At 40.4% G+C, this 27,963-nt stretch overlaps 2 protein-coding genes across 4 annotated transcripts; one reads left to right on the plus strand and one right to left on the minus strand.

The window, feature by feature from the left end:
- Window positions 1-13,168: 13,168 nt before the first annotated feature.
- LOC116308043 (tetratricopeptide repeat protein 28) lies at window positions 13,169-22,989 on the plus strand. Of its 2 annotated transcripts, XM_089033264.1 has the most exons (3): window positions 13,169-13,236; window positions 15,459-15,581; window positions 18,202-22,989. In XM_089033264.1, the coding sequence occupies exon 3, from the start codon at window positions 18,284-18,286 to the stop codon at window positions 21,056-21,058; it is 2,775 nt and encodes a 924-aa protein (XP_088889390.1). In that variant the 5' UTR covers window positions 13,169-13,236; window positions 15,459-15,581; window positions 18,202-18,283; the 3' UTR covers window positions 21,059-22,989. The 2 variants fall into 2 exon arrangements, with proteins under 2 accessions (XP_088889390.1, XP_031574254.2); XM_031718394.2 differs by lacking the exon at window positions 13,169-13,236 and having other exon boundaries at window positions 15,420-15,581.
- Window positions 20,923-25,285, minus strand: LOC116308044 (3-oxoacyl-[acyl-carrier-protein] reductase). Of its 2 annotated transcripts, XM_089033266.1 has the most exons (6): window positions 24,787-25,285; window positions 24,105-24,337; window positions 23,382-23,749; window positions 22,991-23,156; window positions 21,817-21,871; window positions 20,923-21,054 (listed from the first exon to the last, which is right to left on the minus strand). In XM_089033266.1, exons 1-3 carry the CDS (start codon window positions 25,283-25,285, stop codon window positions 23,711-23,713), a joined length of 771 nt encoding a protein of 256 aa, XP_088889392.1. In that variant the 3' UTR covers window positions 20,923-21,054; window positions 21,817-21,871; window positions 22,991-23,156; window positions 23,382-23,710. The 2 variants fall into 2 exon arrangements, with proteins under 2 accessions (XP_088889392.1, XP_031574257.2); XM_031718397.2 differs by having other exon boundaries at window positions 22,991-23,749.
- Between the last annotated feature and the right edge of the window lie 2,678 nt (window positions 25,286-27,963).

Raw genomic sequence — 27,963 nt, forward strand, 5'->3', positions numbered from 1 at the left:
TCACCTTGTCGTGCGGTAAGAAAAGCAAATCCGCCTGATGAACTTCATTGGGGGTATTTACGGTGAAGCTGGGCCTGGGAATGTACTTAGGCACGGGAAGATAAACCTGCCAGAGGGTTTGTTTTCTTAGCCAGTTCTTAGCCGTTTCTTCTGATACCCTGGCCGCGGTCGCGAGTTTCTTGATAGCTGATGCTCCTCTCCAATAGCCTTCAGGTCCATAGTAAATCCTTTTGAGTTTATCCTCTACGCGGCCCATTATATGAATAGAATCGCGCTTCGCTTGATTCAAGCGAAGGATAGGACAAGATTGATCTTTCGCCCGTTGAAATCCACCGTCTCTCCGTCCACTTTAATGGTGATGTTTATGCTTTCTACCAAATTAGACAAGTCATAGCTCAAAGAAATGGGAGTGTATTCTACCAGATCGAATGGATTACCTTTGGGCAGGAACTTAGACATAAGAGAAGACTTTTCTCCATTGTTGTAACTATGGACTAAATCGCAATAGACTTCGTAAGAGGATGCGACTTTCCATTTCACAGGTATGGCTGTGTTGGTAATTGTCTTGCCCGAGGCACATAATAAAGATCCCAATGGGTCAGACTTTCCAAAAGTCATTGAATAATTTGACATATTATGTTTGAGGGTCATTTCGTGCGGCAATCCTGTGGTGAGAGTATAACCGTGTTTTGCTAATTCCTTGGCCAGTGTGATTGGCGTATAATGTCCATCGGGCAGCAATACGGCTTGATAGTTAGATCCTCCTGTATGCTCAGTGACTATGCCCCTAATCAGGTTATACCAAGAATTGTACAAAGAGCAACTTATGAGCCGAACCTTATGGGCTTTAATGGGGGGATTTAAATAAGTGGTAAAGTTATTTTTATCGCTTTCCAAAAAGACGATCATTATATTAGATACGCCAAAGCTACGCCTCCCGCCAGCCCTGCGACTCCTACAAAGACCAATTCATTGTCTTTTTGTTTCTTAGAAGGCTGGTAGTAATTCTTGAACTGGGGCTTTCTTAACCCCGTTAATGCCGCGGGGTGTGCTTGCGCATAGAGCTTAAAGGCGTAGTCTGTATTTTCGAAGTTCTTATCCGCCTGCATTTTGTCTTGGTAGTTCTTGTCCAACCAATCCCTGTAAGCTTGTCTTTTTTCATTCCAAGCCGCCACGTCTCGCTGATATTTCTCCAGCGCTAAGTCGTGTCTCTTCCTTTCGGCGGCCAAATCTCCGCTGCGATCACCTCTAACTAATCTATCCAAATATTGACCACCATAATTAGCTCCAGTGAATGCTAAGGCTGCAATAACTCCACCTGCGACCACGCTAGCCATTTATATGTTAGGCAGGTACTTTTCCTTCTGTAGGTAATTCTTTGCCATGATAGCCCCGCCTACGGCAGCGGTCATCTTAGCAAAGTTAGCGAAGCTCTTGCTTGGGTCTTCAGTAAAGTCTTCTTTGAGCACTTTCTTACCTACCCAACCAATACCCGCAACGATGGAAGTAATAATAGCTGCTTCTTCAACAGTTTTCAATAACGCGGTTGACATTATATTACAAAGCGAGAAGGAAAATCTAGGTCGCCACGGTACGTGGTGATAAATCTACTCCATTTCAGGGATCTTACTTTTTCTAGCAGCTGGTTCCACAGGTGCGTGATATGTTGGTGGTTCTACTTTTGGCTTCGTAGCCCGCCATTGTAAGTAGAGGCTACCTGCTGCTATAGCGACTCCTAACGCGCCGATGACGTACCCAGGATTAATAAAGGATTCCTCTTCTTTCTCTTCCACCTTTTCTTCTTTCTTTGCTTTGTTCTTCCTGTTCATCTCCGCGAGCTTCTTTCCGGCAGCGACTCTGCCCGGAGATTTAACCTTGGTAATCTTTTGCTCCTCTTGGGGCTGCTCTACCTTCGACTCTGGTTCACTCATTTATATCTAAGGACTTGAAGGACTTGATAAGTACTTGACTAAGTACTTAAGGACGACTTGGAAATAACCTGGGCGCGACCTGACCAAGTACTTAAGGACGACTTGACTAAGTACTTGAGGCGACTTGATCAGGTACCTCAGCAAGTGCTGCCTGGAAGACCTTTTCGACTTCTCTGTCCTTCTTGAAGTCCTTCCAAGATGTTCCGAAGGAACCTAGTACCTCCTTCAAGTCAACGTGCTGAGCCACGTGCAAAGCCGCAGAGGCGACTGCCATTAACTTACCGCACTTCAAAGACAACCAGCCGCAGGTTATCTTAAGTTCTTGGGCGATGACATAGTCCTCGCTTATGTCCTTCCGCAGTTGCTCCACGTCGTCTATGGGCAGCGCAAGTCCAAGCAATTTAGTCGCAAGTCGGATAGCGGAGTCTGCTACGGCGTCCGTGGTCTTACTTGCAAGGGCGGCCTCGTACCTCTTATGGAACTTCTTAACCTCCTCTTCCGACAACTTATTAACCTGTTCATGGGTAAGTTCCTTGCCTATCATTTCTTTACACTTCCCAGAAGACACGAGGATGTTAAGTTGTTCCTTGAGGTTACTTTCGTCTAACTGTGTGGGGACTTCATCTAAGAGCTGCTCAATGTCCATATACATTAGGAATCATAGATTCCAACCGTGTAGGGAAACCTCAAAGAGAAGATCATCTTGGAATGTTGGTGCGTTTTTAGGTGCCGCATGTATTCGTGTAACTGTTCCTTGGATATCTCACCGCCGTAGTCGCTTAAGATGGTTTCCAGGTCAGACTTGCTCGGAGTATAAAATACGACTAGGGAGCCTATGTTTTCCCTGAAGGGTTTAGAGACACTGGTAAGCTGCTGGGAAAGCAACCAAACGCTGATATTGTCATGCCTACCGCTGAAAGCGAGCTTCACTAATTCGGAGGTGCGTCTTTTCACGTCATCCCCGCAGGCAATGTCATCCAGTATGAGTAAAGTCTGTGTATCTTTAGGGAATTGCTTATGCCAGAACTTCAAATGGCTAGATAACTCGTTAGGGTCTAAGATATCTACAAAGAAGTCGTCATCTTTCACTCCTATGCCCGTCCAGGTGCGGTTATTCACGTAGGTGGGGCATAATAGCACGATGTAGTCGAAGCGGTATCTAAAGGGTCCTAATAGCTGCTCCACGACGAACTGGGTCTTTCCGCAGCCGGTGGGTCCTACTATCAGAGCATTGCAGGGAATATGGTTCGGATCCATTATATATACGATGGACCCAGTGGACGCAGTAAGAAGGATTGCCGGCGACGCAAAGGATAAAAGAGACACCATAGAAATGCAAAGGGAGGAGATAGACCGGTTAAAAGAGCGCGTGCAGGAGTTGTACGATGAAATGTGCGGTCTGAAGCGTGCAGAACGGTTTGGCGCGCTGATAACGATGGCAACGTGGGCTAAGGAGTCCGTTAAGGACTTTATGCGATATCCCCTGTAGAATGTTGACAATAAGGTTAAATCTTTGTTAAGGATGCCTGGAAACTATTTCAAAGAGTGTCTCAGAATGTTGACAATAAGGTTAAATCTTTGTTAAGACACCACAGAAACTATTTAAAAAGTGTCTTAGAATGTTGACAATAAGGTTAAATCTTTGTTAAGGATGCCTGGAAACTATTTAAAAGGTGTCTTAGAATGTTTACAATAAGGTTAAATCTTTGTTAAGACACCCCGGAAACTATTTCAAAGAGTGTCTCAGAATGTTAACAATAAGGTTAAATCTTTGTTAAGTATGTGTGGAAACTATTTCAAAGAGTGTCTCAGAATGTTGACAATAAGGTTAAATCTTTGTTAAGGATGTTAAATGGAGGCTAAGATATTGTTAAGTATATATGGACTGCTTGTTGTGTAAGAAGGTGTTCAGCACCAAACAAAGACTTCAATACCATGTTCGTCGCGGCGTTTGTACGAAGAAACCCCTTAGCCGCGCTTGTAAGGATTGCGGTAAGGAATTCAGCACCGTTCAAAAGATGCAACAACATCAGGATAAACGCATTTGTGGGCTTTGTAAGGACTGTAATAAGGAATTCCACAACCCCTTCGAAATGCAGCAGCATCTGAAAAGGGGCGTCTGTAATCGAACCAGACAGTGTAGTTTCTGTAATAAGATACTTAGTAGTCGTCAACGTTTACAGACGCACCGGAGAACGCATGATTATAGGTTTCTCTCCCGCGCTTACGACTTGGAAGGCGTGGATTGCTACCAATGTGCGGATTTGATGTGTCGCTGCCCGCATAAAGAGGATTACTTAAGGAATCGCATAGATTACCATAAGAAGATAGTCCGTACTTTCCCCTCTTTTGAACGCGCCGAAGGCGTTCCGTGGACTAAAAGGGAGTATTGGAGGCAGGAGTGCGATCGTTGTGGTTGTGTTAGAGAAGAGGAACATATCTTCAACTGTCTTAACAAAGATTTAACCTAAACGTCAACATTCTGAGACACTCTTTGAAATAGTTTCCGGGGTGTCTTAACAAAGATTTAACCTAAACGTCAACATTCTGAGACACTCTTTGAAATAGTTTCCACACATACTTAACAAAGATTTAACCTTATTGTTAACATTCTGAGACACTTTTGAAATAGCATTTCTTGGGGCCTTTAATAGTAAGGTAGGGTTTGCGCAAAGAGTCTCAAATCCCATCCTTATTTTTATTCATTAATAATAATAAATAAAAATAAGGACCCCTTTTAAAGGTATATGCTAGCCTACGCAGCTGCCTTTCTGGGAGGCATTCTAATTACCCTTTCAATATATGGACTGTATTACTTGCGAACTACCTGCCGACTGCATTACCCCTCGTAAGCCGCCGCGTAAAAAATACACCTGCCTTCATTGTGACAGGGTATTCTCCGAAGGATCCTTTGTGGGGCATTGGTGCTCCGCGGATCCTAAAGCGCAGCGGACTTTAGCAGACGCGCTTAACTACAAAGAGGAGATGGAGTGACTGTTCTTTCAATGTCAAACTTCCATCGGCCATTTACCTTACTATAGCTGCGTAAGTGGGTGAATTCCTCGCCCTGAATTACGTACCGCACGCAATCCGGCGCCCAAAGGGAATATTCCTTGCCTTCTAAGTCTTTGAGGACTAACCGTAAACGGTCGATGTCTTCGAAGACGACGTAATTTTTTATTTCGTATGCTTTACCGTGGACAAGATCACGCCAGTGAGTCAAGCTGAGCTTCATTATACCTATGGAATATCTTTAGGTGCGTTTTCAAAGTGGCGTAGGACTTAAACCGCTTTACACAGCCCTTACAGGGAATACGAATGCCATCCGCGTAATCCATCAGGGCACGACAGATGACGTCGTAATCGTTGCTAACCATAGTTAGGTAACCATTTACATCAAGCTGCGCAATTTTCTTAGATTGCTTCGCGGATAAGACGCCGTTTCCTTTTGGGGTTTTCAACTCAATACACAACCCGCGGTATTTCTTGTGGGCGTTAAGGATTAAAAGGTCTGGCTGGCCGGCTTGGTAGCCTTTTCGCCAGCATGTTATGCGCTTGCTGTCAGAATCCTGCAGCTCGCCAAGGCCTGGTGCTATGATGAATTCAGGGTAAAACCTACGCATGTAATCGACTACCTTTGCATGCAGGTCAGCTTCATTTTCTATCTTAAAAACTAATTTATTCGGGCTGTCGAAGCGTTTGTCCATCGCATATTTACCCGTCTTTCTCAACGCGGGTAGGACTTCTTCGAGGACCCAATCTTGGAATTCTTCTGCCTTTGCCATCTTCGAGGAGAATATCAACTGATACAATCCGGATTCGTTCACATACAGGGAATGTGGGTGTGAATTGGAAGGGAGGCGATTCACCTCCATTCTAAGTTCGCTAAGCCTTACCTTGTATTTATCGCGAACGTGCACCTTAATTGCATCTTTTGGGCGTTCGTAGCCCAATGCGGCCGCTACTTCCTTTGCTTTGAAGTACAATTTATCGCCTTGCACGACTTGCAGTTTCGTACCGTTGCTTTCAAATACGCGAAGCATTGTATATTCAAGAAATATTTTAACATTGACGACTTCATTCCTCAGCCGTCCTAGTAGGCAACGCTTTTCAATTGGTTCATTTCTACGCTTAACTGCGCGTCAGACACGACGAAGACGTAGCAGTTTATTTTATCACCGTCGCCCGCGGAGGCATTCTTGGTGCGTTTGATCTCCAATGTTATGCCATCCTGCGTATTTACTAGACGGAGGCCTTGACCATGTAGGTCTTCGTCGTTAATGGTGCGCATATCAATCCACAGCGCATATTTATCCTTAAAGAATTCCTCGGGGCTAATTTGGTCGCCAAACTTGCGCATGGCCTCTCTGTACACGTCTGCGGGCTTTATCCCCTGGGAGTAGACCTTGTTTGGAACGCCGTTTATGTTGACCCCCACGTTAGTAATGTTGGGGTTGTGAAAGGCCTCGGAGTCGCGCTTACCGGCTTCGTAGGGTTTGGCAAACACCAGCATCAACCCCGTAAGACTTCTTCGGGGGAGGTTAATGCTTTGGTTGATAACCTCATCCGTCTTATCCAAGAAGCTAAACGTCTTATACATCACTACGTGGTCGTAAAGGAATGCCTTGCCAGAGCTGTACTCCATGCCAGCGCTACGGGCCAGCTCTTCGCTGTACACCGTTTCGTACTGTAATTCTAAGTTGGTAATAGAGTATGGGGTTGTTGTGGTAAGTGCAGTGCTTAGCCCACCAATGATGTTATTAGCATCTGCTAAAGTTACTTCAAACTGTAGCTCGGATAACTGTCTTGGGTAATACGCGCCGTGATTACTTCAAAGTCCAGTGGTATGACATACTTGCTACCATAGGCGGTCTTTATTCGCTTTGCGTCTGCCACTGCGGTTTCTCCGCTGCCGTCAGTAGGTTGCGTTTTCGTAGGTGTGCGAACCTTACGTAGAATGACACTACCAATTCCTTGTTCTATCCTTTGCGCGCGGTCAAAGGCCGTCAACCATAAGTCTTTGTACGTGGTATACAGATCGTACCTATTTAAGTCCAGCAAGGATTCCCCGGCGAACTTTACGCGCATCTTAGAAACGATGTTGCGGCCCACGTTGTTAACGATAATCCTTTCATCTGTGGGGCTTGACTGTACCGCTAGGTCAAACCTCAAAGCCAAGGTGCCAGGAACTAAGACTAGGTTATCCGTTAGGCGGGGCACGCCTACGTACAGGGTTTCCCCTGGCTTAGCGCTGCTGGGGGTAAAGGTGACCCGGTGAAAGGTGCGTTCTGCTTTCAGCCCGCCAACCTGCTTAGGTAATACGTTGGGATTTAACTTTGAGCTTATCATATATAATGGAAGTAGAAGGAACGGATTTTGACCCCCTTACCGAAGAAGGCCAAGTCGATATTAACGATGAAGAATACGATGCATGGATTAAGGACGCGGATACCAAGCCCCTAGTCTACGACATGGCCTTGATAAGCAAGTATGGCAATAGGTGGAAAAGCTTCAAGGCAGCCTTGAATCGCATGTGGCAATCAAGGAACCGCGGCAGCCCCGTCCCCGAGTACTTGGAACTTCAAAACACAGACGAAGCAGCCGCGCGGGAAACCGTAGAGTGGGCAAAGCAGGAGCTAGAGCTGCGCTACGACAACTTTGATGCTGACGACGTAAAGCTCACGGAAAAGGGAAACAAAGTCCTCATAAGCGTCCAAGACTTAAGATTTCCCGACAAAGACCGCTGGACAAAACCGCAAAACCTCTTTGATGAGGAGGGCAACGTTAGGGGCGACGTCTCAAGATTAAGAGGCTTTCAGCGTGCTACTAGAAGCATGTTAGAAAGGTTGCAAACCCTGAATGAAAAGGTTGCGCTAGAAAGGCGCGCTATCGAACTGCAAAAGGCGCTGGAAGAAAAAGAGGCGGCGTACGAAAAGCAAAGTCGACTACTTGCTAATGCTGAGAAGAAGTTTAGTCAACGAGACGTAAGAATGGAAGAAATGACGAAACACTTAGATCAGGCTTTACGTGATCGGGATAAAGCAGAAAGGGAGTTGGAGGAGGCTAAGAAATCACATGCTCCGACGGCGGCGTTAGAAAAAACGCTAAAGGAAAGGGAGTCAAGCTATAAAAAACAATTGTTGCGGCTGGGTCAAAGTAAAGACGAAAGCATACTGCAAATTAAACGAGAAGCCGAAAAGGCTTTAGATGAAAGGGATACAGCTCGACAGGCTTTTCGCCTTGCTCTGCAGGACCTAAACATGAGTCAGGAGGAAGTTAGGAAATTACAAACCACCATAGAGGGTTCTTTGGTGGAGCGGCGGCAGTTAGTTGCTGAAATCAACATTAAAGAAGAGCAAATCCAGCAAAAAACTCAGGCCATCGAAGACCTGGAAAAAAACATATCCGAAAAGCAGGAAATAATTGCGGACCTAACTCGTACCGAAGAAGAAAGGGAGGCTGCCCAAAGGGAATCAGAAACCCTTCAGGAGAGAGTTGCGGAATTGCGAGCGCAAAAGGAAAACCTGGAAAAAGAGCTGGGGCTTACCACCAAGGAAAAGGTAAAAAGAGCTCTGGTGAAGTATGGTATTCCGCTGGCATTTGCGGTTGCTATTTCGAGCGTAGTAGGAGTCATCCTATCCACGCTTAAGGCTACGGGCGCGGGCGTAAGCAAGTTAGGTAAGGGACTAACGGACTTAGGAAAAAAGATGGCAGCCGGTCTTCCTGGGCTGCTGGGTTCGGTTGTTTCCTTGGCACTTAGGGCCGGCGGAGAACTGCTAAAGTTTGTGGGCAACAACATTTGGATCTTGGTCGTCGCTATTGGAGTGGTACTCCTGAAGAAGATGAAGGCTTAATCTTATCCTTGTGTATTACTGGTGGCTTATCGTCGTCGGGCGCCCGAGGCGTCCTCGACTGGGGATAAGTAAAGATAGTATTCGCGCCGCCTTGATAATGCGGAACTAGTGGTATGGCGGTCATGGTGCTAATGGGCTTATGATTCCAAATAGCATCCGGTGGAGAAGGCCCCACAGTATTTATTCCTATGCGACCACGAGTTGCTATGGTCTTACCTCCATCGCTGGGACGAATTTGCAGCTTTGCATATTGGCAATTGGCTATCATATGAAAAGTCGCCGGCCTTTGATCTTCTCCGCTTACTGGAGGGGGCTCAGAGGAAAAATGAACTGGGTTCCTATTGTTAATTTTTTTTCTGTAAGGCAGTAATGGATGGTCATTCTCATCAACGATCCTAAACCCAGCATTGCACGAATACCCCGTATTAAGGCTAATAGTACACACAAGTAATCCCACGCCTCCAACCTTCACCCAAAGATCAGTGTCAAACCATTCATCATTTACGTACTCCTTCTCCTCTAAGTAATAAAGAAACCAATCTTCCTTTACATGTGGGTTCATATATTTCAGCAAACATAGTTTGCTTCTAGAGACTAAGCACCGTAAAAGTGCTAATGGTCTTGTGGTTATAAGCCGTGTCTCTTTGATTTTCTATGCCATTCACGCAAACGCTCCCAGAATCGTCTACGCGTATTTGCAGCTTTACCTTCCCATGGCAATCGGCGACCATGTGAAAAGTCCAAACCGATAGATTTTCCTCGCTGGCTGGGTTGGGCTCTACGGAAAAATGTACAGGCTCCCTGTTGCTCGTCTTCGCGCGCATAGGCTGCAGTATGCCATTCTCATCCAGGAACCTAAAGCCCACGTTGGCATGGCTGCTCGTGCCAATGCAAATACTACAAAGGATTAACTTCTTTCCTGAGTAGTTCAAATTCACGGACATGCCCGTGACATCAACCCAAGATGCCTGGGTGTATTTTTTCTCGCCTGTGTAAGTCGTATAAACACAATCTACTCCAGCTACGTAGGGGTTGTTCATCGCCATATATAATAGCTCAGACCAATGCTTGCAGCGGTTAAGCCGACCTTTAGTAAGTTATGGTCATATTCCTCGGTAACCTTCTTTACTGGTTTCTTTGGTTCGGGTTTTCCTACATGCGCCTTCTTCGATGGTTTTTCTACCTCTTTTTTTGGTTTCTCTACGAAGTGAGTAATGCCCTTGGTCTTGTCAGAGTTCACGTCATTCACCCCAAACTTCATATCCTTAGTAGCTCGCTGCAGCTTGTTGTTATAACCCACAACGGAATTGGTGTTAATAACCAAATTACTTGGCATTAACCAACAACCAGGCGACAAAGCGTAATCCAGTCGCACTTTAGACTGCTGCACCGCCAATTGATATCTCTGCACCGATTTAGATATGTCATTTTCTATTATTGCAGACTCAAATAAAGTTAGGAATTCTTGTTGCGTTTCCTGTGAAGCGCCTTGGGATCCAACAATGGGGTTGCGGGTATTTACCTGCGCTCCCAGGATGCAGTACACGAATGCTTCAATGCTACGGTTAATCCTGGCTAGGTTCCTTAAACCTTTTCCTTTCATTAACACAAATGGATCCCAAGTGCCGGGGTAGTTCGTTTGAATTCTAGTAATTAATGAATTATTACCCTTATTACCACCCATATCACTGAACTCTAACTCGTTACTTGGGTATTCCTGATGTCCGTAGTCAGCCGGCTTCTCACCATTGGCACCCCAAACGTAAACTATACCCAGCCCATGCGTCTTACCCTCCTTATAACGAAAGTCTTTTTGCTGTGGTTTGAACTCATTAATTAACCTTTCCAGGGCTGCGGCGTCATATCGGTTATTCATTGGATTAAATGCTCCATCTCCTGGTAGGGGTGCGTTAAGCTCCTTCAACAACCTCCTTACCGTAAAGGCAACGTGAAACTGCATAATTGGAATGTGAAACATGTCCGCGGCAACACCACAACCTTTAGTGGCAGCCCAAATAGCAAAGTCTAACTGCTGCGGCCAATACCGCATATTGGGCCCTGCTAACCATTCCCTGGCCTCTTTACCCGACGTATGCTTCAACATCGTATTCTTATAGATATTTCTTAGTATTACGTTAAATGATTGTTTACCCACTGAAATCTTCAGGTGCGTTACCAGCTTTTCGAAGTTGTTTACACCACCTTCAGCATCGTAAAATGGGTAATCTTCCGTGGTTAACAATAAGTTTCTAGGAAAATTAGGTGCTTTATGCTCGGGTTTTGGTGGCCTTTCTTTATGAACGGGGCGTACAATCGTCAATCGCTGCACCTGATCACCTACTTGCTCCAGCTTTGAATGTTTCAAATCCTCATTGCTGTACATCCTAGAGCCGTTAAAGTAAATCCCATCGGGTCTTCTTTCGAACTTACTAGGGTCTGCATGCGGAAACATCTTCCTAAAGGCCCTCCAGTTCCAGTAATCCCGGTTGTCGTGATGTGGCTGCTCCTCAATATCATTCCCAAAAGCGTCGTACATTAGTATATATAATGGATGTTATACCATCAGCACCTCAGTTGTACCCAGATGTTCCCAATTATCACGCTACCACTAAGGATACAGGTCCTAACGAATTAAACGCTGAAAACTTTAGGCTCAACAAAGCGAACTTAATCCTGGCTTACTTGGAAGGGCAGACAAAACACTATGAAAAAGTTAGAAAAAAGTACGTTAGAGCCCGGAGTACGCTACATAAGATTGCGATAACTTCAGGATCCATATCTGTTGTGTTAACGGGCTCTGGCGTTGCTACTTCGCTTACTGGGCCGGGAATAATTGTTGGAGTTCCTTTGGCCGGCGTTGGGGCAGCTTGTGGTATCATTTCGGCTGTTGCTACGGGTATTATGAAACAGTTGTCAAGCAAAATATCCAAGCATGACACGACAATAGCTCTATCTAGGGCTAAAGTAAATACTATTACCGACCTTGTCTCAAAGGCTTTGCGTGACAGGAAGATAGACGACGTAGAATTCTCGCTTATTCTGGCCGAAGAAGACAAATACGAGAAACTAAAGACGGACATAAGGAATAAAAAAACAGTCGTAAAAGATCTTTCCGAGGAATCTCGCAAAAAGATCTACCAAGAAGCGAAAGAAGAGCTTCAAAGAAAGCTTGCTCAGTAAATATCGTGACAGGATTCTATTTACATATTGAACGTCAGTCTGGAAATTACGCGTAATCTTATGCCATAAGATTTATGCTAATTACTCATCTTATGGCATAAGATTTATGCTATTCGCTCATCTTATGGCATAAGATTTATGCTATTCGCTCATCTTATGGCATAAGATTCACTATCTTCTCGGAATCCATCCTAACAGTGGGTGGTTGGGGTCTATTTTGTAAAATATTTCGTAAATTACGTCAGGGTAATAAGGAATATCCTTATCCAGCCGACAAAACATCCACTCGGCTTTTGTCATATCAGAAACCTCAGGAATAGACTTACCGGTAATTTCAGACAAAAGATAGGGAATAGCTTTGTAATATTTTCCTAGTTTTAATTTTTTCAGCGTTTTCCGTAGACTTTGTGGGGTTGGCTCTTCTAAATGGTCTATGATTTTCTTCTTTACTTCGTTGTTTAAATATATCGGATGTAAACCTTGGATATGACTCATCCAGTCCCTGAAGTATTTTATTCTCTTATATGGCGTTTTCTTACGACCTCCATTGGCGTAATACTGCTCTCTGGTAGCATTTGGTACGGCATTACGAATATTCTTACCACACTCGTAACACTGTGCTGACGTGTCGTCTTCTATTTGCATTTTCTTACCACAACAAATATACTTATTTGGCTTAGAAGGTACAAACTTGGGTTTCAAGCACTTTACACAGAAATCATAAGCAAACTCTTTACATTCTTCACACTCCATATATAGACTAATATATTTAAGTGCGCTGTTGCCCTCAACCACACTTGGAGTGGGGGTCGTCCGTAGGTGGATTTTTGACGCGGGTCTTACCCCGTGTTGAGATTGCGCTGGAACCCCCATTCCCTATACTACTTAAAAGTCCTTCTTTCTTTTTTTCACTTTTCTTCCGAGCTTTCTTTTTTCCCTTCCATCCTTCTTTTCGTCTTCTTTTTTGTGGCTACTGCTTCCTAGAGAGGCGAAGCCACTATGCTATCGAGTCGCGTAAGTAAGTCCGTCAGTAACACCACAGGAAGCCCCAACTGATGAATGGATAAAATTCGGAACCAATCATTAAACTTCGGAGCCAATCAGGGATAAGCGACTCACGTTCTTCAATATCGATAAACTAAGGAACCAATCATAGCTTGAATAACAAAATCTCGGTATTTCCGAATTGTAACCGATGTAGGGATGACGCATTTTTAGAAGCAGGATTGTCATCTTGGACTGTCTTCGTTCTTCGCTGCTCGAGACTTCAAGTAAGTAAAGTGCTTTTGTAAAATCTATCAATATCATTTATCACAGCTTTCATGTAGTATTACTATACAATAAGATGAAAGGTTTTGTAAGTGTTATTCCAATTTTAGGCCGATGTTTTTGCCGAAAACAAAGCTGCCTGACTTCAAACAGGGCTTCAAACAATGAACTTTCTCAACCAATGAAAAGCCCTGTATTGGGAAAACAAATGGCGTTTAATGCCACATATCACCTCTTCGGAGGATGATTGAGCCTCTTCGGAGGATAATTAACCCTCTTTTGAGGATAATTGTGCCCTATTGTGGGATTAGTCAGTCCGTTGAAGAAGTCCTTCGGGTAAATGAAAACTCAGCTGAGATCACATGTTTGTTGGGGCACTGCGAAACACCGGAACCAAACACCGGAACGAAACAGACAAATTCTTGATATTACAAATATCATGCAATAAAAAAATAAAAGAAACCAAAATACACGATGGTACAATGATACAAAAGCGATAAAGTTTACCTTTATGCCCGTGCTTTATGATCTGTGATCCGTATCGAGCGTTTATTGCCTTTTATTAACCATGTCTTTTCGCTGGCTATCAATGCAATTCTTTCTCGAATTTGAAGGATTTCAATGGTTCTTTTAATAAAACAAGCATTAGTCTTAACTGCTTCTGTCTCTAATGTCCACACCAAAAACAGCGGTAAATGTGGTAAATGACTATGGAAGTTGTCTTAAAACTATTCTCGGTCAGTGTGACCTACATCTTGATAATGTCAGTAGTTCAACGTACAACAACGTTAACATTTATAGATTTTCTGTTAGAAATATTAATAGACGTTCTAAAATCGATCCCCATGTTCGAACACAAGTACATTATTGTAGAGAAAAAGAACCGTCCAGAATCTGCGTTGAAAAAGTTATGCGAACACTCAGAAAAAGAAAAATCAGGAACAAATATAAAAGAATTCTTCGAAAATCAACTCCTCCCTCATCTAGGTTATACAATCTAGTGACTGAATATAAGCTCTGGTACGTGAACTTTGTATATAGAAATAAATGCTTTTATGGTAATTATTTTAGAGTACAATCTCAGTTATGTAAGCTTATGTATGGAAGATGCAGAAAATATCACAGCAATAATGTTAAGCAGTGGTGTGTGTTCAATAGAAGCCCTTTGGAGTTTCAAAACACTACTGCCATTGATCTAAATCAACCTCCTGAAGAAGATGAAATTAAAAGAGAAAGAACAACAATCACACATAATGTGTGTGGACGAAATATTTTACTGTCTGGAGACGTTGAATTGAACCCAGGTCCTGAAAGAATAAATAATACCCTAGTTATGAAAGAAATTTCTTTTAATAACACTGATTTTGTATTTAGATACACACTACTTAGGTACAGACTAAGACCACTAAATAACTCACAAATTTCTCGCTCGCTGTTTAGTTGATCTTTCTTATCAATAAAAAAGACAGACAGATGTAGCTGTGGTCATCAAACAGACTCTTTCCGTTAGTTGTATTGATTGCTAAAAAGAAGAAGTTTTTAGTTTTTCTTGTTTTTGTTAGTATTCTAAAAAACAATATCAGATCAGATTTTTCTCTATATCCTTTTATTACCATTGTTTGCCTTATCACATTGTCAAACTAATATGGGGATCCACCTGGCTATGCCTCGACCAATATATATCTCTCTAAAATCTTTCTCTATGTATAATCAGGGCAGTAATATTATAAATATCGTTTTATTTACTTTCTTTCCCTGGTCATATCTAATATGTAAAACCTCTGATTTTTAAGGGGTACTTGAATGAAAACGCCCCGTTTTTTGAAAGCCCGAATATTTCAAATATTTGAAGATAATATGATTCAATTACTATTATGAAAGCCAGATTGACATAAATATTTGCTTCGGAACCACTTGAAGTTGAGAAACTTTGGTTTAAAAACTAAAAGAACAATAGGGTTGAGTAAATGACTTCATTTACTCTCAACTTCGATGCTGATTCTGAAGAAAATATGTGTCTTGGCTACTGTTGGGGACATATGAATATGTTTAACCAACTTCCAAGTCGTTTCCAAAATCAGGGTGTTTTCATCTAAGTGCCCTTTTAAACAATCCGTTTCTAAATTGGCAGTAGACACATGCGGTTTACGACCGCCTTTTTTTTTTATATACCTGTCTGGCCACCTACGGTTGCTACCAGCTATCTTATCTGTTTGAAATTCAGACTACAGTATCATGGCAACGACGAATGACGCAAGACGACACTCCTACTTATCATAATTTCAAGCTAAGGGATGGAGTTAACTTTGAGCGTTTCTTGTCATTTTGATAAGTACTAAATAACAAGGTAAGTTTTATCTATATTGTTCGTTTTTTTGTGTGTGTAGAGTGTATATGTATGCTATCATGGTTGTGGTTTCAAAAAAAACTAACAAACGAAAAGACAAAAGTCCTCTCCATTACAGTAAAACGAAAGTGAAGCTTTATATTCTAGACTACTGTCGTTTGCACGGTTCAGTAACCTTTTGTGAATATTGTGATCTCAAAGAGGTAGGTAGGTTTAAATAGATGCAAACCGTTAGGCTATCAAGTTGGGAATGCGTTCTGAAATAAAATTCATGCGTTCTAGATGGCAATAAAGAGGTTTTGGGTATTTTACCGATCAAAGACTTGAAAAATAATACTGAATCGATTGATTCTCAACATCTGGAATCGAGAGAATATTAAATATTACCGGAACATATAAGGGTTTCTCGATGATATATCTTTTAAACAGTTTTCCCGAGTGTCTTCAATAAATACCTAGTGATATTTGTTTTTTCCTGGATTTCAAACTAGATAAAATGCGTTTATAAACTTAAAATCAATTATAAATTTGATTTGAAAAGTTGTCTTTACTGCGGACGTAAGATTTTCATTCGTTCGGTTCTTCTTGTTGACACTGAAAATAATCCAACTCGGAATTTCAAACTTTAAGTAACACTGGACTTGTGGGAAAGATTGAAGCTTATTATCTTATGGCTCAATTACACGGGCGATTTTTGCAATGGTTTGAGAAGTGATTTTTGCGGTGAATTTTGAAATACATAATAAATTTTGTCTTATGCTTCTAAAGAGACATTTGCCCTGGTAATCTTGGTGTCCGAATGAAAACTTTAAAAGTTCAACCTTTACTATTCTTGACCATGACCAAAATCGCTGCATAAATTGCACCTTAAATCGCTGCAAAATTTTCTCATGTAAACAGGCCTTTACACGTTCTAGACTCCACTTCAGGCGAAAATTTAAATTACTTTTTAGACCTCTTTTCATTCGTACAGCGCTCTATATGTTTACATAACTCGGGTGACAGTCATATGATAGGACTCTTTCTTTTGTATATAGACGAGTAATTCGAAAGAAATACGAATTTCGGGTCCAACTTAATAATTACTTCTACAGGTATTTTTGTGTTTTTTCTTTCGTTGCAGGAATTTCTGTTCATTTATCTAATTTTCGAAGGTAGATAATGAATCCTAGGAATAACTTGTGGCAAAATTTTAGCGATGTTTTGTGTGATTGGACTCGGAAATACGTCATAACTTAAAAGCCCTATCAACTCCTAACTGACAATAGATATTTTCTTTATAAATTTTCTTCATTTATAAATGTTTCTACATTTATATACTGTTTAGATATTTCTAGTCTAAACATTTTTAATAATAATGATGATGATGATGAAGATGAATGATACAATAAAACAGACGTCTGATGATAATAAAACAGTCTTTAAAGGGCAAGATTGACAGACTTTGTTTCTTTGCTGATATGTCAGTTCCATCGGAAAACAGAACGATTTAGCTGAAGGTTCTTCACTATAAACAAAGTGATAGAAGATATCACACGGTGGCGCGAAGATAGAAAGTTTATCTTCGCGAGTGGCACAAAAAATTCCTTAATAGTGAGCAAAAATAAGAAAATAAATAACACAGACCCTAGTCTTGATAATTTACGATATCTTGCTAAACCTTATCTAATATGAATTGTTTAATATTTGTAATATATCATCTGCAATATGCTTTTGACATTTTAAGCAGTGTGCGGTGTGCAGTGTAATGTACGAAGTGCCATATGTGTTGTGATCTTAAAGTGCATATGAACCCTTCGACAATACATTCAGTACTGGTTCTGAATAAAGTAAATAGTTGATTGGTAAAATATTTCTTGATTTGAGTGATGCGTCTCTAAGTTATGAAGGTTTATACTTCCAATATGCTAATGAGTGTGATGTCTATTAAGGCTTAATTAAATATACAAAATCAAACTGGTTCGTAGATACAGTATTTAAAAAGCATCATTATTTTACACATGGTTTACATGAAAGCTATTCAAAAATTTTATTTTCAAAATGGCCAGCATTTAGTATTACTAGTTAGTATTACTAGTTACAACAAAAACACTCAAATACCTTACCTGACGTCATCATCATAATGATGAAAGAAATATTTTACCAATCAACTATTTACTTTATGCAGAACCAGTACTGAATGTATTGTCAAAGGGTTCATTTGCACTTTAAATAGTGACGTAGAAATGACGTCCCTGCAAAACTGAGCTGTCATGAAGAAGCCCGCGAAAACCGACCAGTGAAAAATAAAAACCTGTCCACCATTGCAATACAAATATAAAACGCATTAGTTATCGTGTTACTGTTATCAAACTCTCATTAGCAACTTTATTCTTTTTCATTTGGTGGCCTGGAAGTCAATAATTTCAGGAGGAAAAGTGACACCTCAGTTTTGCAAATTTACTCGATTCTGATTGGCTAACATTTTCTCTCAGATGCTGGATGTGCATTGTGCGATGTAGGTACAATGTAAGACTGATTTGAAATATGTGAATATATGTATTTCTACTATTTGTGACGATTGTGCTTTTATACACTGACAACCCTTATGACAGTTATTTTATATCTTCATTAATTGCAGATTTGATCAGTTATTTCTTGGTTAAGTATTTGGATTACTGTTTCCATAGAAACAGTAATTCCCTGTTTGGCTCCAAATAATCATGAACTCCGAGAAGCTTGCTCTCCGTAAGAAAATACAAGACTCTTGTACATCATGTAGATTTCCCGAGGCATTAAAGTACTGTGAAGAGAGCTTGAAAAAAGCGAGAGAAACCGAAGACAAGATATGGGAAATGCAAGCATACAGCGACTTAGCAGATGTGCATTATTCATTATCAAGAATTCATGAGTCAATTGATTATTATCAGAAATGTTTGGTGATTGCTAATGAAATACAAGACAAGAAGGAGATGGCAAAAGTACATGATAACCTGGCTAATGCCTTTCAAAGGATAGAAAAGCCAGAGGAATCAATCAAGCACTGTGAAGAGCTTCTTAAAATCACCAATGATTCAAGTGACAAAAAATGTCAACAACGAGCCTACTTTCTTTTCGGGAATGCCTTAAAATCCTTAGGAAAGTACAAGACCTCCATGGATTATTATGATAGTTGTTTAGAAATTGCCAAGGAAATTGGCGACAAATTTATGCAGGGACATGCTTATGGGAACATCGGGGTTTTGTTTAAAGCACAAGGAAACTACCGAGAAGCCATCAAAAATCATAAGAAATGTCAGGACATCGCCATAGAAATGGGAAACCTACAAGTCGAGGCAAATGCTAATGGGAACTTGGGGGTTGCATATCGATTACTGGGTAAATATGACCAAGCAATTCAGTATCATGAAAAAAGTATAAATATCTATAGAAAGATAGGAGACAGGAAGGGAGAAGGGAATGCAATTGGCAGCAAGGGGAATGTTTACAAGGCATTAGGACAATACCAAAAAGCAATCGATTGCCACAAAGAAGGTTTGGAAATAGCGAAGGAAATTAAAAGCAAAGGCGGCGAGTTGAATGCGTTTGGACAGTTAGGAAGTGTCTATCAGTTTACAAGGGAATTCAAAAAGGCAAATGAATGCAATAATCAATGCCTTGAGATCGCTAAACACATTGGGGACAAAAATAGTGAAGCAAAAGCATATGGGCAGTTAGGTGATGGATATCAAGAATCACGAGAATACGATAAAGCCATTAAACACTACCAGAAATTCTTTAACATCGCCAAAGAAATTGGAGATAAAAATGGGCAGATGGTTGCTTTAGGTAACCTGGGCAATGTCTATTGCTTATCTGGGATGTACGAAACGTCGATCGATTCTACCCAAGAATGTCTCGATTTAGCTAAAGAGATGGACGATAAATGTGGGCAGGCAAAGGCTTGTTTTTCATTCGGTCATTGCTATTGTGTGTTAAGCTACAAACAAAATGGCGAATGGAATGGAAAAGATCGGCACGCTTTATTGCGTGAATCAGAGAATTACCTCAAGGAGAGTCTTCAAAACTTTGAATGGATTTTTGATAATTTGGAGAAAGGGCAAGATCAATTCAAGATCTCGATTGTCGACACGTTTGTCGACGCGTACAAACTACTGACGACAGTATACATCAAGATGCAGCTAAATGAAACGGCACTTCTAACGTGTGACCAAGGTAGAGCTCGTGCCTTGAGTGATCTTTTGGCGACCAAATACGAAATGGAAATGGACACAGGCCCTCGAAGGCGATTAGAATACTCTGATGTTGAGAGAATTTTGTCGACTCCAAGCTCCTGCATTTTGTTTTTTGGAATAGTTATGCGGCCTCATAAGACGATAGACAATATCATTACAGAAGGTGGCGTGGCTACTTGGTTAATAACACACGACAATCTACTTTTTATGACACATGACAGTGAATTTGATAAGTTCAGGTTTTCGTCCCAAAAACCTGCAAAGGAATACGTCAATTATCTTGTGAATCAGGCGTTCACTGAAATGGGGGTTAGACGAACTGTGGATTGCGAAGATCGATCGCTAGGCACCAACTTGGACACAAGATACATAGAAGATGTGAAGTGTGATGAAGAACCCGCTTTGGAGAAACTGTTTGATATGTATGTGTCTCCAATACAAGACAAGCTCGCTACTCAGGAAGAGATCGTCATCATTCCTGATGGAGGACTTTTCACCGTTCCATTTGCTGCTCTCAAAGATCCAAAAACAAAGTCATATTTCTTTAATGATAAGCGAATTAGACTCGCACCTTCACTGACCACATTGAAAATTTTAAGAGAATCCTCAGTGGACTCCAAGAGAACGACAGGCGCGCTAATCGTTGGAGATCCTGAAGTGGGAAAAGTAATGTTTCAAGATAGAGAAAAACATTTTTGTCGACTGCCAGGAGCGAAGAGTGAAGCCGAAATGATCGCTAAGATGCTTGACGAGAACGCAATTACAGGGTCACAAGCAACCAAACAAATCATCAAGCAAAGATTACAAGAAGAAGTAGCTGTTGTACACTTTGCGGCACACGGCAGCACTGAAGGAGAAATTGCATTGACACCGGATACATCTGTAGTAGACGGCAGTATCCCACAAGAAAAAGATTACCTGTTAACAATGAAAGAAGTCCAAGAGATCAGTATCAAGGCACATCTAGTCGTGTTAAGCTGTTGTCACAGTGGTCGTGGTGAGATCAAGGCAGAGGGCGTGATAGGAATGAGTCGTGCTTTCTTAGCTGCAGGAGCTCGGGCTGTCGTTGGATCACTGTGGGCCATCGCTGACCAAGCAACGATGGAGTTCATGAAGAGATTCTACACACATCTCAAGGAAAGAGAAAGTGCTAGTTCAAGTCTTCTTAAAGCCATGCAAGACATGAGGAATACACGTGAGTATGAAGATCCAAGGTTTTGGGCTCCTTTCTTTTTGATTGGCGACGACGTCACAATTTTCTAAAAAAATACGGTAGCTGGGTCAGGTTACTGATATTTCTTGACAACATGTCAAAATTCAAGGTCACTAGTACCCCCCCCCCCGGTTATTTGAATTCACGTTATACTTGTCTGCTTATCTTGTCTAACAATTTTTCACTGAAGGCAAAGTGAATATCAGTGAATATTTACAATGACATAGTTAAGGTAAATATTCACCATATTTACTGAGCCTGAGGTGAATTGCTTTAGCATAATTTGATTCTTAATAAATACTTAATAATACTGAATATCAAAGAAAAGAGAAAAGTCCTACAACTTGGATATTGGTAACTAAAACGTTAAAGAAAAGTATAATATATTAGGGAATGAGTAAGTAAATGTATCGGTTGTAACTGACGATGGCAGAAGTCGCTGCTAAAACATGTTTTGCAAATTAAAGGGTATGCTATTAGTTGCTATCAGTTTACTGAGTACAACACCATCCTGAAATGAATGAATGAAATTAAGTATGTATAAATGCTTGAATGAACAATGAATGAATGAAGAAACAAGTAAAAAATGGATGGGAAAGAAATGGGGAAAAAATATTGAGTTCATTAGAAAGGATGAGCAAGCAAACAAATAAAGAGATTAGCTTGAATGAAAAGATGGATGAACGATAAATGGATGAATCATTAAATGAATGAAATAAACAAATAATAAAAAAAATCAAATGGATGAATGAATGAAAAAATGAATGAATGGATGGATGCACATAATTGTTTATATACAATTATTCACCAGCCATTGTCGATATTCCTAATGCAGCACCAAGAGTTATAGCAATGTTCTTTCCCTTGATTAAAAAAAAACAATATTAGACATCAAGTCTCAATATGTTACATGAACGATATTAACTTGAATATGCTGTAGCTGCAATTATCAATGTAATATATCTATATATACATGCTGCTGCATCATTATAGCATACCTAGAAATCCAAAGCCAATAGAGGCTTTGCACCATCATGTGACCAGCATGACAGGAGGCGCAACAATAGAGTATTTTTCCCCTGGGAAACTGAATTCTTTCTCGTGTAAATCGAATGATACCAGATTCCATTGTTCCTGCCTCCTGTCATCGCTGCCATCACATGATGGTGCAAAGCCTCTATAAATGGAATTGCACTGTGAAATGAAGCTAAACAGAACAAAAAATAATTGGTACATGGGTCAATCTGTTGTCAATCTACAGGAGGATTAATGGATGCCCTATTGTAGTGAGCATGCCACTAAGCACAGCATGAGTGAAAAACGTCTGTGCATGCTCTGAATCCATATGCAAATTACTCAAAACATGTAAATTTGACTTTCAAACATGCCTGATAAATTAGACTTTAGAAAATGCCAAAACTTAGTATTCATGCTTGAAACTTAAGGCTAATTTTTTCATATTCATGTTTTTTAATACAGTATCTTGGTCTAACAAAAGTATACTCATGATGTTTTTTGTATTCTTGGAGAAAACAACAGTTATTTTCTCACTCAAATTCTTAGAAAACGTGCTAAAATGCACGCATGTGCAAACATTTTTCTCTAGTCTCACTAAACACTGCTTGTATAACTTAAAGCACCTTCACTGGTCTTGGCAGTCTAGAGGCCCATAATTTAAAGGTCTAATAACGTGCAGAATCATTGTCGATCATGATGAAGTAGGTTTTGGTAACCATCAATCAAGGCATTTCAATGATATTCCATATTGATATTCCATAGTGCCTAGGGACATGCTTTTGAAAACTTTTTTTTTCCAAAACATTTGTCTACTTTTTATATATCTACCAAAACCCTTTGTCACAAAGTATAGGATTCTGCACATGCTAAGTGCCATAGTAGTAAAGTATGGACATTTAAAGTATGAATAGAAATAAAGTTTGATGATTAAATATATAATTAAAGAATTAGAAAGATTGTCTTACCATTGTCTTGGTGTTGTTTCAAAGCTTCTTGAAGAAAACTTCTTTCTTTGGTAGTCAACGAAGAGACAAAGGAATCCACCTCTGAAACATTACAAATCTTCACGATTCCTGATCATTTGCCACTCATGTATAACTGTCTAATAACTTGATGTTTTGAAGTGGAGAACTAAAATGAAATATCCAGGGATATTCTACTATATCCACTGGGTTCAAGTAAACAATACCACAGGAATCACAAACTTCAAGATCAAAACATGGTGAGGCTTCACTTGATGCATTTCCTGTCTGGTGCATAATATCAATTTGCCTATACAATATTCTTTCTGTATCAAGAACATTGTGGTCAGTGTTTGGCCATTATTTGGAGCAGAAAATGAGATTTCAGCAATACCTCTTTTTGAAACCGGCACAGGTATAATAGCTTGTCCACATGTTGAGGTGGTTGGATGAGATGGATGTATTTTTGCAGAAACAGATCCCACACAGATTTTGTGCTTCTTTGTCTGAGGTCCTCAGCACATTTAAAATTAAACACATACTTCAGTATAGCCTCTGTCTCACTGCAGACCCAAAATCATGTTCTTTTAAATTTTTAATTGGACACAACTGACATCATTGGCACTTTCCTTCTTCAAAATACAAACAAACATTTAATATTTAAGTGAAGTATATATAATTTAGTTTCCTGAGTGCTGCTAGCCATCAGTTTTTGAACAGATCTTATAAAACTAATTGCAATCCTCCATCAATCACAAGAACCTGAGAAAAGAAATCAAGTTACATAAAGATTTCAAACTTAAAACAAAATACAAAATGAAAATATGACAGACCCCTGGGAGAAAAATAGCTAGGGGTAATTTGTTACTAAAGCAATAAATTAGAAGCTGAAAAAGAAAACCATCAGAGGGGAGGGATAGGGGGCTATGGTCCCATTTTTTGGTCAATGTTACGTTATTGAGATTTACTTCGGGTATAAAAATCCAATATCAACAGCATTATAAGGTTAACCCATCATACTCCTTCCCTGTCCCTACCTAGGACCATTATTTGACCTCATTGATAGTAAAAAAATGTCCTAATTTCCATTCACCCCAGCATGAAATTGTCTACCCACCTGTCCTGTTATATATGATGACTGCACAAGAAAACAAACGCCATGAGCTATTTCTGTTGCCTTTCCAAATCTCTTCAATGGAACCAAAGACCTGTATGAAGCACCTTTATCAGATTCACTGTTGATAAGATCAGCAGTCATTTTTGATTCCACTAATCCTGGTGCTACAAGATTCACCTGGACTCCTTTTGATGCAACTTCTTTAGCAAGAGATGTTGTAAGACCTACCAATCCTGTATTTGTAATAAAAAAAAATAATTGAAAATTAAGGTCTATAGCATCCCAGGTAAATAACTTGGCTGAACCAACTGAACCGTCTACTCCCCTCCCCCCCCACCCCCCAAAAGACACTAAAGAATTCCTGCAACCTCTATATGTAGACTTGTCCTTTATTAGCACAAGTCTTCCCAGTTACATAACTTGCCCCTGCACCACTGGAATTTTCTCCCCTCCCTACTCCCCCCTCCCCCCCCCAAAAAAAAACACTAAACAGAATTCGTGGTTTCACCATTTTCCATGCATTGGTTCACTGGTCAAACACAAGGCATTCAGTCGAGGTTGCAAGGTCAAATTTGAATAATCCTTTGAAAGTACCTTGGCGCCTCGATTGAGCGCTGTGTTTGGCCAGTGAACCAATGTATGGAAAATGGTGGATGAGCTCCAAAAGAGACTCCTTTGATACCTGATTTACTAGCACTGTAAATGCTTTGCCCAGTGTTCCCTTTAAGACCAACAACACTTCCGATGTTAACAATAGATCCTTGTCTTCTTTTTATCATTGATTTTAGAACAGCCTTGCATGAGTACATCGATCCCAACAGGTTCGTAGAGACGATGTTGTCAATATCGTTTAATTTAGCTCTCAACAAAAGACCATCTTTGTTCACTCCTGCTGCATTAACAAGTACATTTATATCCCCAGCTGTAGCTTCTATTTGCGAGATTGTTGCTTCAACAGAGCTGTAGTTTGTCACATCACAACTAAAACTGGCATGGTTTTGTCTCTGCGAAGTGTGGCATAACAATTGCACCGTTTCAAGCGCTTTTTTGCCGTCTCTTCCCACTGCAATGACTTTTCCTCCTCTTTTTGCTAGCTCTTTGCAGATGGCTTTTCCTATTCCCGAAGAACCACCAAAAACTACGCAGACTTTTTTATTTATTCCTCTACAAGCTCCATTCATCCTTTCAAATGAAGAAATCTACCAGGCATACTAGACTGACAATGCATTATGGGTAATATTCTCGGAGAATTTCACTATCCCTTGCTTTTCCTCCCCAACTACCCGGAGTGAGGGGCGATTAGTAGGAGGTGGCGACAGGCAAAATACCGAGTCTAAAAGCACTTCTACAATTGCCCTATTTCACTATGACGTCACATCAAACAATCTATTGTTTAAACGCAAAGGGAGGGGGTCAAATCAACGCAAATTCACCAAAAATTGTTCTAAATTGTTCGTATCAATCCACGAAGAGAAGTAGAATAGCCAGCAAACGCTCAGAATATTTTTTAGTACATATTAACACGTATTACATCTGAAAACCAGGACATTTTAGATTAAACTGTTTCGCTAGGAGCAAATTTTGTTGAACTTTCTATTGGATTTGGCGATTCTATCCCCCACATAAACAAGCAGTGACGGGGTGCAGGGGGTGCGCGCCCCTCCCTGGTTCCACTTTGTGCCTCTACTTCGAAGATAATCAATACTGTTTTTCCCTTTGATTCTAAGAGTGCACCCCTCCCTGGATTAACTTTGTGCGCGGCATCCCTCCCTGAACAAAATCCTGGATCCGCCCCTGTTACTCATAACTGATATAAACAGAGAAAATATAGCAGTATAAAGAATAAAATACTGAGAAAGCGATCCAAGAGGAGTAATTTTCTGTTTAGTTTTCTTAATTTAGCCGGAGAAAACCTGTAGTTAGTAAAAAAAAAGCCCAGCTGAGAAAGGTTATCGCTTACATGGGTTGCATAACCATATGAATCACTCAAGCATTTCTTTATATTTCATTTTCTATTTCAATAATAGAATATAGACACCGACTAGACTTTAGTTTCCTGTTTCATTGACCTGCACTTCCGACGTCATTTTGTAACGGTCTACCCGCCAAATGTTTTGCCCAGTTTTGCAACGGCAGATTAAACAGATAACTTCGATCAATGTTGTACCTCATAGTCTTATTTCTGGAGTCGTGGTTCTGTTTACAATCAATTAACATAATATATAGTCTACAATGTTCATGGGCGGCACAGTATTGTGTCAAGTGGAGTCTTTGTTTCGATCTTGGAAGCGCTCTTGCGTGCGTGGTAGTGTGTTAACAAATATTATAACATCTAAAAATAAAGCTGTTGAAAATGGTTTTTGCTCCCGGAACTTCGACGTTCCCGAAGTTAAGTAAAAAACCATCCACTTAAAACCACGTCCGACTCATAAAGTACAAACTTCTGGCACTATAGTTTGGTATATAGCTGTGGCGGATTTAGGGGGGGTTCATTGGGTGCAAATGAACCCCCCTCACCGGCCGGTACCTTGGATTTTTTATATATTTTTAAAATAGATAAATAAAAGTATGGTACTAACTCATGAGATTTAATATGAGATGGGACTGGTGGATAGGTTATCCTTATCAGGAGCGCCCCTAGGCCAGTGATGTGCCTCATGGGAAAAATGATGATGCAAGAGAACGTTATTGTTGTGCCGAGATTTGCAAAATTGAACCTCCCCCTCTTAAAGTCCATGATCCCCCACTGTATAACTCTTTCTATTCTACTCGTTACCAGTTTGGGCGTGGCACTTTGTACAAAGATGATTTACGTATTTGTTACGTCAAGGTCATTACATCTGTTATGAGCATAAAGGTCAGAGCCTTTTTAAATTTCTATTTTAAGTTTCCCCCCCAAAGAAATGGAAAACGGTAAGGACTACTCGTAACTTTTAATTTCCGTTAGAGTTTCTATTAATGTATGTGTTATTTTATTTCATATTAATATTTTTACTCGTTTTGAGGTCAAAAATGGAAATATCAGCCTTTTTAAAAATCCGAAGCATAATTTTTCTCAGTTTCAGACAGCAATAATTTTACGGTAATTTTTTATCGCTTACTAACTAATCTTCTCAGTTCCTATTTATCTTTTTTTTCCCCAAAGTATTACACAAAACTTTAAAACTACCTGTGCATTCAATTGAATAGTTTTGATTTATATATTTTGACAGCAACTGTACTTTCTAACTGGAGAGCTATCACCTTGAGAAAAATGTAAGACCAGGGACGGCGGAACCAGGGGGGCTGGGGAGGCTTTAGCCCCCTCACTTTTTGTGAAATTTTAATACATCTTCACTAAACTCAGCCCCCCCCCCAACCTTGCCATACAATGTTACTATTGAGCCCCCCCAATCAAAAAACTGCTCCGCCGTCCCTGAAGACAACTTTTCATGTCATTCGGCATCCTCTTAGCTCTACCACTCTTTATTCGCTTTTTATTCATTTCTCAAAGACACCTATGGATCACCATGCTTTTTTTAACGAAGGTTGTGTTTTCCTAATACTATGAAATCCTTCTAGTTCAACGAACCGTAAAACGTGTGGAAATAATGTTTTATTCCCAAAATACGAAATTAAAAAGTGGACAATTGTGTTATAAACTTAATAACAATATTTTCGAATAATAGTAACTGCTAATAATTCAATAGCAATACCAGGCAACTGACATCACATATACAAACGATCCTGAATGATAATAAGACTCCTGAAATGAGAAAGATATAGGAGAGAGATATCCATCTTTTTAAAGCAGAGTCTGCGCTTTTTTTCTTTTTGTAATTCTACCTTCAAAAAACGACCCGATGAAAGTCGGCGCCGA

This window comes from Actinia tenebrosa, unplaced genomic scaffold (assembly GCF_029948245.1).
Source record: "Actinia tenebrosa isolate PJP-AT-01 unplaced genomic scaffold, QUT_ActTen_1.0 PGA_scaffold1__47_contigs__length_23844297, whole genome shotgun sequence".
NCBI classification, from domain to species: Eukaryota; Metazoa; Cnidaria; class Anthozoa; order Actiniaria; family Actiniidae; genus Actinia; species Actinia tenebrosa.